Source organism: Mytilus edulis, chromosome 7 (genome assembly GCF_963676685.1).
Source record: "Mytilus edulis chromosome 7, xbMytEdul2.2, whole genome shotgun sequence".
NCBI lineage: Eukaryota > Metazoa > Mollusca > Bivalvia > Mytilida > Mytilidae > Mytilus > Mytilus edulis.
In genome coordinates, this window is record NC_092350.1 from 72,853,126 (window position 1) to 72,867,289 (window position 14,164).

Consider the following 14,164-nt stretch of genomic DNA (forward strand, 5'->3'; position numbering starts at 1 on the left):
CAAAATCTGCCGTGACCCTCGTTCGAATATACCCAATATCAATAATCATTTCTCATAGTCGAATTAACTTTACAACAAAGCAGTTGATTTAACAAATTGCCAATACTGTCAAGTAATATTACAGCAACACCTGCATATGGCGTGTTATTATATGTCTCAGTTGATCCGATATAACTTGCGTTTCTTATCGTTATTCCTTGAAATAGGGTTACTCCTTACGTATACAAAAACTATGGCATAAAGGGTTCAAAAAGTTTCGATTGCAGTCATCCTTTTAAAAGTATTATGAACGCCATCATGATATGCTAGATCTTTAAAGAATATCTGTGTCACAGTTTGAAATTTTGAAACGGATATGTACACATGTCGTAACCACAATCTCGTTCTCTATTGTTTGATTGGAACATTACCAAAAGCAACTATAACCGGATAGCTCATGTTTAAACAGCATGTGGAGTAGGAACTACTTAACCTAACGCGAGCACCTGAGTTCAACCAAGGTTTTTGTTTGGGTTTATTGTTGATCAGTCTTTTGTATTAAGACTATTTTCGAAGATCTTTGATATAATTCTTGTTGATACTGTAATCAAAATTTGGTTGACCTCATTCCAACAGATTAGTGTTTGTGATATGACAACGAAAAATTACTAACAAAAAATAACATACATACTCCTCTGAATTTTTACAGAAAAGAACTGCAGACACAAATAATAAAGTCTTTAATCTCTGACGAATTGTAGGATTTTTTTTTGAAACGGATTGGAACGTTATTCCTATTTACAAGAAACATGAGAAACGTAAATAAGTAAAAGTCATTTAACAAAACAAGGCAAGGGCTCAGTTTATGAATAGCTGACGCTGTACAGAAATGCTCGACCATCTTTGTCGTTAGAAACAAGCAAATATTTGAATTGGTTGTTGAAGGAAACTGCCCAAGGTGAACCACATAAGTCTGTTTTCGAAAGAAGAATTTTGTGCTTTGTGCCATCAGAGGATATTGCAATAACGTTGTTTGATTCGACCCCGGCGACTATAACATTTCCAATGTCATCTACTGTGATGCCTCTCGGTTTTTGTAGAATCTCTTCGTCTGTAAATGTCCACAGTACTTCCCCGTTTCTTTTATGACAAACGATCGTGTTTGTATCTTTCTTTACAGAATAAAGAGTGTTGTTTAATTCTGTAATACTTCTTGACACCACCGTACTGCTGATATCATTTGTCTTGTTATCCTCTAAGCGGACTTCTTTCGTTTGTCCGTTCTCGAGGCAGACTATAAAGGTGCCTTCAGTGTAAGTTAAGCAGATAGCAGGGTCAGACGTACTGATAGTCTTGATTGTTTTCCCAGATTTCAGGCTAATTAGTTCAATATTTTTCTGTGTATATGATATTACGGCAACAGTGTCATTGTCAACACATGTTACATCAATGATTGTTTGCATGATGCTGATAATTTTATTCTCTGTTTTTCCATCAGTTGCGATAAATATCAAATACGAAGGGTCATAATTTGACACTACCAAGTTTCCATTTGGCAAAATACAACAGCCTGACACATTGAAGGCATTAGTGCTCATTTTTGCTTTTAATTTCAGTGTCATATGCTCTAAGGAACTTTTAGATTTTGCATTCACTTTTATCATTTGAGCCTGACCAAGCATTCGTCTTTTTAATGCTAATTTACTAGGCATGGCATGCACGACAACTTTTCCAAACTTAGTTCTTTCGTTGATTATATCATGTAATAAAGTGTCCAAGTGGAAAGAAACTACGGTTTGAGACAAATGGTTACCGTCAATCCAAGACTGCAAGTCGTTACTTGTTTTATTTAGTTTGGTTTCTAAATTTGTCATCCCTAAAAATGTTTGCATATCTGTTGCATTTTTCTTGATGCTTTCTACATCTTCTATCCATTCCTCGATATCCCTTTGCTTTTTAGTCAAGTCCATAATGAAGCTCTGTATTTGTTTAGTTGAATTTTCCACAGCTTTTGTCAGTTCAGCAACAAAATGGTCTTGTAATTTATCTAGATGGTGATTTAACTGCTGTCGAGTCACATAAATCTCGGATTCGATTCTCTCTATTGAAGCTGATATTGAATACATATTCATTCGTCTGTCTTCCAGAATAAGAGCAACGTTACCCTTCATTTCCTGAAGTGAGGACATGATTTCTGTAAAAGCTACAGATGTTTTAACATTTTTAACGACATCTTCAAGGGGGGATATTTCTTTGCATTTTCTGTGCTTTTCTGAAATGACACATTTTCTACAAGCACATTCGTTATGCTCTTTACAAAACAATAAATATTTCTCCTCGTGCTCATGGCAGTGCAGTTTTATGTTTTCAATAAAAGCTGGCAACGTTTCATATTTACCAATAGGAAAAACAGTGTGTTTTCGCGAGGCCTTAGATAAGCTATGATGTTCTCTGCATTCTTGGCACAATCCTTCGTTACAATCAGAGCACCAAACAACAGACAACTTTTGAATAAGTCGCAAATCACAAATACAACAATTTGCAAACGAGGTAGCCATGGCCTGAAAACAAATAAACACTTTTAAAAAAATATATAAATAAGCACATATGGTTTTATTTAGATTTATTTTTATAAAAAAAAAATATCGATTTATGATGGGTAGTGCAGTTCCCTATACTTTTGCATCTTTTTTTCTTTATGCAGATGAGTGCAAATTTTGACACCGCAATGGAATTTGCACATTTATATTTAACTTAACTTCTGTACCTCAGTTGTAAGCTGCGTTTATACGGAATCATTCAATATGTTTATCTGCAAATACTGCTCGACAAGTATTTTGTTTACCAATCAAATATATATTCAACATTCAAACCATTCAAATTTAATTTTTATAGTTGATGAATACAAATGTATCTTTTATAATTCATTTCAAATTTTAAACAATTATATTAAGATAATGTAATAATTTTTCTATGAAAAGAAACAAACGAAAATTTTACCTGGCTACAGGACTTTCTGTGAATTTGCTTGTTCAAATATTTTGCTTCATATTAATCCATGAGTAATATTTGTTTTCAATTGGTTACTGATGTCACATGGTGGAGTGAATCAAGTAGAAAAGGCTGAGAGAAAATAAAATTTCTACTTGTCAATGAGTGTTTTCGAGTCCAGAATGTGATGCTAATTAATGAACTCGAAGTCTTCCATTTCGATATTGATGGAAACGTGTGATTTTGGTCTCATTTCATAGTTTTGTAATAAAAAATCAAAGTAGGAAGTTTTTATACTAATGTTATGAATATAGCAAAATCCTTTATTACAATATAATTATATATGAAACAATGCAAGCATGATTGTATAGGGAAATGTACTAAATTTAATGACCTGAATTTAGTATTTTGAGGCAATAACTATTCATAAAACTCGTGATGGGATTTTCATAAAATCTAGAACCAAACAGGAAACCGGAAATTTTGCTTATGTAACTGTAATTAAAATATATTAAACATGACAAGGTAACTAATCATATTTCATGACAATAAATTATTATTTTGAGTAGAAAACTTAAAATATTGATTATTAATATCAAACGCATCACGAATTATGCGTGTCAATATTTTCAAAAGTATATACTAAATAAGTTGATATATTTCAAATCTCTCAGTGTATGTATATAACATATTGAGATGTGTTATGATTATCAACTATTCATCAGCTTTCAAAACGGGGATGTAAGCAACAATAGATCGTATGTGAGTCTAAAACTATAAATAAAGTCAACAGTAGTATACCGCTGTTCAAACTCATAAATCCATGGACAAAAAACAAAATCGGGGTAACAAACTAAAACTGAGGGAAACGCATAAATATAAGAGGAGAACAACGACACAACACTACAATGTAACACACAGAGAAACGGACCAAGCAACAGACAAAATCCCACGAGAATAACAAATATAGCATCAAAACCAAATACAAGAATTTGGGATAGACATACACATATAGAAAGTGTCGGGGCTAAACATGTTTGTTTGTGCACAACCCACCACTAACCAGGGACACTGATGCTATATGACAACATAAAATGAAACTTCGACAGTTATATTCTTTTGGCAACATCTTATAGTGTTTATAATATATCACAATTCGTTCGTTATGCCTGTGTCTTTAGTGACGTTTTGATTTTAAATGAATGTTATCAATGTTAAAGATTTCGTTACGACAAATTACTTTGAACCTTTACTAAATTCTACAATAACAAGATTTGGGTTGGAAGTTTGGATGAGGAAAACCTATTTCGAACGAGATGGGACATCCTCATTTTTACGGAGATGTTTGGTTACGATACGAGTAAACTTACCGACCCTAAAAGCAAAATCATTCTAAAGAGTTACACAAACAACATGAATAACCAGAAAATTGTTCAAGTAAGTGATTAATACTTTGAAAGATTTTTAAAAATCCTATCCATAAACAGTTGTGTATCTTGAAAGAGAATTTGCTTTTTGCTTTATTCATATATATATATACGATATGATAAATCCCTTTTTGCCATAGCGACGGAACAGTAATTTGTACTTTCAGGATTTTTTATTAATCATTTTCTTGGTGCTCGATGTTTGATCGGCTGAATGAATAATCATTATGCAAAGTACGAATAAGATAAAAAATAAAAATATTTAAACATACCTAATTATGATTTGTGAGAACACCATTTGCTGTAATCAAATACAACTAATGTTTAATAGGAAGTTAATGATTTTTTATTTTATAATCACGTGAACATGGTGAAAAAGTAATATATCATAAAGTGCAAAGCTAAAAAATCAAAAACTTAATAAAACTATGCACATAAAGCCAACATAATAATGGAATAGTGATTGAAGTATCGTTTAATGTTTTTGTTTTTTTAGAATAAAATCATTAAATTATCAAACTGAAAATTTGACACGGAAGTTCGATATAAGCAATTAAATCATGTACAAGAGGCGGTGTTTTGACGTTGTTGACCACTATTGCATCGTACGTTTTGTATATTTCCAAACCCACATGCTTTCTCATGTCTGTAAATAAACCTATATTGACGTCTTGACTTTGAAATAAATATAAGGAGTTACAACTTTAGTGAGGATAAGTCTTATATAGGAAAGGAAATGTCTCTAAATTGATACAATAGTCCCGGGCTTGTATTTCCTATCATGATTCCCTTGATAGAGGATTGCTGTTCACAAGGAAGCTATTAAACCAAGAGTTCCAAATGGTGAAGTTTAAACCATCCCTTCGTCAATTTTTTAAAATTGTAATGTATAGGTGTTGTATGCCCTCATTGAGAAGAAATTTGGTGAATATACTACTGCGTTCTATCTTATTGTACTATATCGACATTAAAAGCAAATAATCTGTGGAATCTTTATGTATGATTTGTCATATGGAACAAACGTATCAGGAAAATTAGGAAAATTGTAAGAGAATAAAATTTGAATATCAATGATATTCATTACATACAACAGAAAGCTATCAACATGGCAAACGGTGTGGCCTTATCTACGCAATATTCCAGACGATAAATATTCGATTAAAATGGTTAATAACCATAAACAAAAAAGCAAAGTTTGGAAAATGAAAAAAGATTAGACATATTAAACCAAAACTAGTTATTGGCAAAAAATTTAAAAAACCCAATTGTTTTTAAAAATTAAAAAAAATAATAGTTACCAATGAATGCTAGCAACACTAGCATCTTCAATTTTTACAGATTAAAAAAGACGTTATAATATTCACGAATAATAATCTTGTCTTTTAGAAAGATAACCAACGCGTATATATGACACAGTTTTATAAGTCTTTGTCATGAATATACACGAATAAATGTTATTTCGTTCTAAGGTATGCAATGTATCTTGAAAAAGGTATAAAACAAATTTCATGCAATGCTACTTTTCATTTTAATATCTATTTGTGTTATGTTATTTTCAATGATAAATGAAGTATTTTATAACTTTTAACGTAGCTTTCTCTGAAATAACACAGGAGCAGCAAAAATGGTTCATGCGTAATTAACGCTGTACAGAAATGCTTGGCCGTCTGTTTCATTTGCAACCAGCAAAGATTTTAATTGTTACTATAGCAAAGTGCCCATGGAGAACCACACAAGTCTTTCTCAGAAAGGAGTATTTTGTGTCCTCTACCATGAGATGATATAGCCACAACGTTTTTCGATTTGTTCCCAACAACAAAAATATTTCCATATTCATCAACTGTGATACCTCTGGGTACATTCAGAACCGACGTGTCTGTGTATGTCCACAGAACGTCACCGTTTTTATTATGACAGACGATGGTATTCGTGTCCCTCTTTCTAGAATAAAGTTTATTGCCTAATGCAGCCAAATGCAATGAACTCATAGAACTGCCAATACCATATGTTTTTGTATCGTCTATTCTGATTTCCTGTATCTGTCCTTTTTGGGGACTAACTATAAAATGATTATTTTTATACGTTAAGCCGCAACAAGGGGAATAAGTGCGAACAATTGTAAATGTTTTACCTGATTCCATATCTATTAGTTCGATATTCTCCATAGTCATTGATACAACGGCTACAGTTGTATCGTCGACGCATGCAACATCATAAATATATGGTAAATCGCAGTTAATTTTTCGATTTATCTTCCCATCAGGTGAAAATAATGTCAAATGCGAAGGACAGTTGTTTGAAACTACAAGTTTTCCGGAAGGTAAAATACAACATCCTGACACATTGAATGCTTTTGTTTTAAATTTTATTTTTAACTCCAGAGTTATATTTTCAACGGAACATTTTGGTTTTCCCATTACTTTCATCATTTGAGCCTGACTTTGCTTGCTTCTTCGTAGTGATAGTTGAAATGGTATTACATCTATGATGATTTTTCCAAACGAAGTCATGTGTTTATGTATATTTTGTAATAACGGGTTCAACTGGGAAGAAACTACAGTATGAGCCAAAGTACCACCATCAACCAAATCCTGCAGGTCTTTTTCTTGTTTTCGAAGTTTGATGTCTAATTGCGCAGTTCCCAAAAATGTTTGCATATCTGTCGCATGCTTCTTGATGTTTTCTAAATCTTCTATGCACTTCTCGATTTCTATTTGGTGTTTCTTCAGAGATGCAATGACAATCTGTATTTTTTTGGTCGAATTTTCCACAGCTTTGTTTAGTTCAGCTTTAACATTGTCTTGAACTAAGTCGAGATGGTGATTTATCTGCTTCCGAATCGCTGATATCTCGGATTCGATTAAATTTTTCGAGGCTGAAAATGAACATAAATTCTTTTGTCTGTTTTCCAGAATTAAACCAAAGTTTGCTTTCAGTTCGTGAAGTGATGACTCAATTTCTGTAAATGCTGCAGAAGTTTTGGAATTTTTAATCACATCTTCAATTGGGATCATTTCTTTACATTCACCGTGCTTCTCTGTAATGACACATTTTCGACACACACATTCATTATGCTCTTTGCAAAACAATAAATATTTCTCATCGTGCTCATCACAGTGCAGTTTAATGTTTTCAACAAAAGATGGTAACTTTTTATTCTCAGCAATAGGAACAACGCTGTGGTTTCGTGATAACTTAGATAAACTGTGATGTCCTGAACAGTCTTGACATAGTCCCTCGTCGCAATCAGAGCACCAATTAACAGAAAGCTTCCAAATATGTCTCAAATTACAAATGCCACAGTTATCAAAAGAAATACTCATGATCTGTAAGATAAAACCAAAGAGTATGTTGCTATAAAGAATTTCATATGGTTCAATTTTTAAATATAATAATGCAATGAAAACATCAATTTGAAAATAAAATACATTCAATATTTACTTGGTTTTCTGAATAAATTATAATTTTGTTTAATGATCTGAATACCATTTCATAACAAAATATATCATCAAACCTTTATGATAGTGTAGCGGGCAGGGGCTTGAAATGCTTCGACCCAAGAGTTTTTACTCAAATTATATGAGTAGTTTGTAAATAACAAAGTCAATACGACAAGATATGAGCTGGTCAGTATAATATAGGCATTTGCTAAAAGTCACGTAAATAAGTTTCTATCTTTTATTCATTTCTAGAATCATATATTTTCATTTATATTCAAGATAAACAACAATTTTAACTAGTAATATACTTAAACTATAGACTTAAATGATATGACAAGAATCTATTCAGTATAATACATGTAGTAATTTATCTCTACACTCAAGAGATATTTACTAACTTATCTCTAAACTCAAGAGATATTTATTAACTTATCTCTACACTCAAGAGATAATATGTTGGTGTGTCAGAAAAATACATAAAAAGACTGAGTTCTGCTATCTTAATGAGAAAATAAATTACCCTAAGAGAAAATCCTAACTTGAAGTGAATTTAGTCAGAAGACCTCTTTCTGACATATTTGCATATAGTTGTAACTGATACCTCACCAGTTACATAAAACATAAAATTGAGAAAGGAAATGGTGAATATGTCAAAGCGACAACCACCCGACCATAGAGCAAACAACAGCCGAAGGCAACCAATGGGTCTTCAATGTAGCGAGGATTCCCGCACCCGTAGGTGTCCTTCAGCTGGCCCCTAAAATATGCATATTAGTACAGTGATAATGGACGTCATACTAAACTCCGAATTATACACAAGAAACTAAAATTTAAAATCATACAAGACTAACAAAGGCCAGAGGCTCCTGACTTGGGACAGGCGCAAAATTGCGGCGGGGTTAAACATGTTTATGAGATCTCAACCCTCCCCCTATACCTCTAGCCAATGTAGAAAAGTAAAAAGAATAACAATACGCACATTAAAATTCAGTTCAAGAGAAGTCCGAGTCTGATGTCAAAAGATGTAACAAAAGAAAATAAATAAAATGACAATAATACATAAATAACAACAGACTACTAGCAGTTAACTGACAAGCCAGCTCCAGACCTCAATTAAACTGATTGAAAGATTATGTCTTCATCATATGAATATCAGGTACAATCCCTCCCGTTAGGGGTTTAGTATCATACTATCATAAAATATATGAGAAGAACATAACCCGTGTCATGCCAACAACTGTTTTTTTAGAAATAAATGTGTTTAGTTCCGATGCAAAGACCCTATCAGTGAATCAATGTTAAAGCCAAAATATGCAATCTTTAATGACCTGACAACAGTATCGTAACTATATCCCCTTTTAATAAGTCTATTTAAAGGTTTTGTTAGTTTCTGAGGAGAATACTGACATTTTTGTGCTTTATAAAGAATATTTCCATAAAATTTTGGATGTGAAATACCTGAACGTATAAGATGTCTGCATGTTGAGTTATATTTACGAATTATTTCCTTATACCGGTGATAAAATTTAGTAAATGTTTTGACCAGTTTGTGATATCGAAAACCCTGGTGTAATAATTTTTTAGTAATACATAAATTTCTCTCGCTAAAATCAAATACATTGTTACATACACGAGCGAATCGTACAAGTTGAGATATATAAACACCATAAGATGGTGACAAGGGAACGTCACCATCTAAAAATGGATAATTAACAATAGGAAATGAAAAATCATCTCTTTTATCATAAATTTTTGTATTAAGCTTCCCGTTTATGATATAGATATCAAGATCGAGGAAAGGGCAGTGGTCATTGTTATCATTAGCTTTATTTAAAGTAAGTTCTACAGGATAAATTTCTTTAGTATACATACTGAAGTCGTCATTATTTAGAGCCAATATATCATCCAAATATCTAAAAGTATTGTTAAATTTTTGTATCAAATGTTGTTTTGATGGGTCTTTGCTAATTTTAGTCATAAATTGTAACTCATAACAATACAAAAACAGGTCCGCAATAAGTGGTGCACAGTTAGTCCCCATTGGAATTCCAATAACTTGACGATATACGGAATCTCCAAAGCGAACAAAAATGTTATCAAGTAAAAATTCAAGTGCATAAATAGTATCAAAGCATGTCCAATTGACATAGTTCTTTTGTTTATTGCTACTAAAAAATGATCTAAAAGAGTTTGAACATATGTACTCGCATTCCGACTTTTTAAATGCCCAGTTAATTAGGGATGTGAATTTTTTCTTAATAAGAATATGAGGTAAAGTGGTATATAGGGTAGAAAAATCGAAACTTTGAACAGATTCAAAATCACCAATATATAAAATTGAGAAAGGAAATGGTGAATATGTCAAAGCGACAACCACCCGACCATAGAGCAAACAACAGCCGAAGGCAACCAATGGGTCTTCAATGTAGCGAGAATTCCCGCACCCGTAGGTGTCCTTCAGCTGGCCCCTAAAATATGCATAATAGTACAGTGATAATGGACGTCATACTAAACTCCGAATTATACACAAGAAACTAAAATTTAAAATCATACAAGACTAACAAAGGCCAGAGGCTCCTGACTTGGGACAGGCGCAAAATTGCGGCGGGGTTAAACATGTTTATGAGATCTCAACCCTCCCCCTATACCTCTAGCCAATGTAGAAAAGTAAAAGAATAACAATACGCAAATTAAAATTCAGTTCAAGAGAAGTCCGAGTCTGATGTCAAAAGATGTAACAAAAGAAAATAAATAAAATGACAATAATACATAAATAACAACAGACTACTAGCAGTTAACTGACATGCCAGCTCCAGACCTCAATTAAACTGATTGAAAGATTATGTCTTCATCATATGAATATCAGGTACAATCCCTCCCGTTAGGGGTTTAGTATCATACTATCATAAAATATATGAGAAGAACATAACCCGTGTCATGCCAACAACTGTTTTTTAAGAAATAAATGTGTTTAGTTCCGATGCAAAGACCCTATCAGTGAATCAATGTTAAAGCCAAAATATGCAATCTTTAATGACCTGACAACAGTATCGTAACTATATCCCCTTTTAATAAGTCTATTTAAAGGTTTTGTTAGTTTCTGAGGAGAATACTGACATTTTTGTGCTTTATAAAGAATATTTCCATAAAATTTTGGATGTGAAATACCTGAACGTATAAGATGTCTGCATGTTGAGTTATATTTACGAATTATTTCCTTATACCGGTGATAAAATTTAGTAAATGTTTTGACCAGTTTGTGATATCGAAAACCCTGGTGTAATAATTTTTCAGTAATACATAAATTTCTCTCGCTAAAATCTAATACATTGTTACATACACGAGCGAATCGTACAAGTTGAGATATATAAACACCATAAGATGGTGACAAGGGAACGTCACCATCTAAAAATGGATAATTAACAATAGGAAATGAAAAATCATCTCTTTTATCATAAATTTTTGTATTAAGCTTCCCGTTTATGATATAGATATCAAGATCGAGGAAAGGGCAGTGGTCATTGTTATCATTAGCTTTATTTAAAGTAAGTTCTACAGGATAAATTTCTTTAGTATACATACTGAAGTCGTCATTATTTAGAGCCAATATATCATCCAAATATCTAAAAGTATTGTTAAATTTTTGTATCAAATGTTGTTTTGATGGGTCTTTGCTAATTTTAGTCATAAATTGTAACTCATAACAATACAAAAACAGGTCCGCAATAAGTGGTGCACAGTTAGTCCCCATTGGAATTCCAATAACTTGACGATATACGGAATCTCCAAAGCGAACAAAAATGTTATCAAGTAAAAATTCAAGTGCATAAATAGTATCAAAGCATGTCCAATTGACATAGTTCTTTTGTTTATTGCTACTAAAAAATGATCTAAAAGAGTTTGAACATATGTACTCGCATTCCGACTTTTTAAATGCCCAGTTAATTAGGGATGTGAATTTTTTCTTAATAAGAATATGAGGCAAAGTGGTATATAGGGTAGAAAAATCAAAACTTTGAACAGATTCAAAATCACCAATATATGCATGCAATTTATCAAGTACTTCCAACGAGTTTTTGACACTCCAAAAGTAATTAATTCCACTATTTTCAAAGGCCTTATTTGAACAATTTATTATCAGGTTTTTTATTGTACCAAGTGTACTAGTAAGTAAAACAGACAATTTAGTAGTTGAACAATGGCTGGAAGATGAAATAAATCTATATTTGTAAGGTTTTTTGTGCAGCTTCGGAAGCCAGTACATAGTTGGGACTTTCATTGTGTTTGGTTCTGCTTGTAAAGAAGTAGCTAAAAGTTTATGTTTGTTACAGATGTCGTTTTCTGAAAATGAAGTCAGTTGGAATGTTGGTGAATTCGTGATTTCCTTTTGCAGAACCTCTATATAAAATTTACTATAAAATGTTTATTATTATTAGTTATATACAGAACCTTTCCTGAATAACTAACAATGAAATACAATTTATACCATACATAAACTGTATTGTTTATTATAATTTCCAGACCTTTAGGAAATTATCCCTTACTTGTCAAATGTTTTCCTATTTAATCCTATTCATTACAAAATGACAAACATTAACAGTAAATATGAACTTCAATGAACAATTTCAATAATCCTAACTTTAAAAGATAAACTAGAAATAAAGCTTTAAAGAGTCCGCAAAAATGAAATATTCCTTTTAAACTTTGAAAACGCTAACTTTACTATTTTCCTTTACAATTTAACCTTTTAAAAATAATAAGTTTCTAAGAAAAATTAACCATTTTGACTAAAATAAATAACGAGCAAATAAAAATACCAACTGTAAGAACCAAAAGTTTAAGCAGAACTGACGACCAAGCGTCGAAATTACGTCAATGTTGGATTGTTGGATTGTTGGATTGTTGGATGGTTGGATTGTTGGATCGCGCGCTTGCCGTCCAACTAAATATTTGAATTCTTTAATAAATTACAAAAATCACAATAATATACAATTTAAGTAACCTTTATATAATAAACAAAGTTTGCATGGTACTAAACAAGTTTCTATGGTAACTAAAAATACAACAATATATACAGCGCCACCGGAAGTCACAATGCGTAAACAACATTGCAAAAAGTTATGTGTGTCACCGGCGGACCAAAATGTTAACTATCAAGGAAAGTGAGCATTAACATCTGCAAAACATTGACGACGTTGACTACAAATACTAAAAAGTAAAATCACAAAAATACTGAACTCAGAGGAAAATCAATTCGGAAAGTCCATAATCACATGGCAAAATCAAATAACAAAACGCATCAAAAATGAATGGACAAGAACTGTCATATTCCTGACTTGGTACAGGCATTTTCAAATGTAGAATAAAAGGAATTACAAGAAGTATGTGAAAACAGTTGCCAACACGTAAAAATAGTGTTTTTATTGAACAATCGTCCCAAGTGACACATGGGTTCTACTGCGCATGTCAATACATTTAATTCATAAATTCAAGCAAGGTGCGTGGAATTTACTACAGTTGCTTAAATTGGATTATCACAAAAATACAAGACATTTGGCTTCCAAAATCAACATATAATGACAGATAGATGTAATCATAGAATGCATAGATTTTACAATACAGAGAAGTTATGATTATCGATTTTTAATCAACTGAAAGTTAAAATTGGATTCAACCAAGCATGATGACCGCATGCCCTAATTTGCAGACGACACCTATGTGTGGATTATATAGTGGATTATTACTGTGAACTGGTAAATTATAACATGAACTTCAAATAGTTTAATTTGTCAATTGTGTTCTCCAATTTATTTATATTGTAGTCCTGTGTTGTCATTTTGATGTTATATTTCACATGGCCATAAAAGTGCGAGGTTTGGCATGCCACAAAACCAGGTTCAACCCACCATTTTTTCCTTTAAAAATGCCCTGTACCAAGTCAGGAATATGGTCATTGATATATTATAGTTCGTTTCTGTGTGTATTACATTATAACGTTGTGTCGTTTGTTTTCTCTTATTTTTGAGTGTAAATTCACATTGCGATAAGACGTGTCACGGTACTTGTCTATCCCAAATTCATGTATTTGGTTTTGATGTTATATATATATGTTATATTTGTTATTCTCGTGGGATTTTGTCTATATGTGTTACATTTTAGTGTTATGTCGTTGTTCTCCTCTTATATTTAATGCGTTTCCCTCGGTTTTAGTTTGTTATCCCGATTTTGTTTTTTGTCCATGGATTTATGAGTTTTGAACAGCGGTATACTACTGTTGCCTTTATTAATCAAATATACAAATGACATTCAATTCAATATTTCTACAAG

General features: G+C 32.1%; 2 protein-coding genes across 2 annotated transcripts; both read right to left on the minus strand.

The window, feature by feature from the left end:
• Window positions 1–667: 667 nt before the first annotated feature.
• LOC139483626 (uncharacterized) lies at window positions 668–3,056 on the minus strand. Its single transcript, XM_071267616.1, has 2 exons — window positions 2,980–3,056; window positions 668–2,540 (listed from the first exon to the last, which is right to left on the minus strand). The coding sequence occupies exon 2, from the start codon at window positions 2,535–2,537 to the stop codon at window positions 843–845; it is 1,695 nt and encodes a 564-aa protein (XP_071123717.1). The 5' UTR covers window positions 2,538–2,540; window positions 2,980–3,056; the 3' UTR covers window positions 668–842.
• A 3,035-nt stretch (window positions 3,057–6,091) lies between these two features.
• LOC139483417 (uncharacterized) lies at window positions 6,092–7,720 on the minus strand. The gene has a single exon (XM_071267437.1). It carries the CDS (start codon window positions 7,718–7,720, stop codon window positions 6,092–6,094), a length of 1,629 nt encoding a protein of 542 aa, XP_071123538.1.
• Between the last annotated feature and the right edge of the window lie 6,444 nt (window positions 7,721–14,164).

Bases quoted from the DNA above. Each gene is read 5' to 3' on its own strand.
- LOC139483626 (XM_071267616.1), bottom strand. From the start codon at position 2,537: ATGGCTACCTCGTTTGCAAATTGTTGTATTTGTGATTTGCGACTTATT.
- LOC139483417 (XM_071267437.1), bottom strand. From the start codon at position 7,720: ATGAGTATTTCTTTTGATAACTGTGGCATTTGTAATTTGAGACATATT.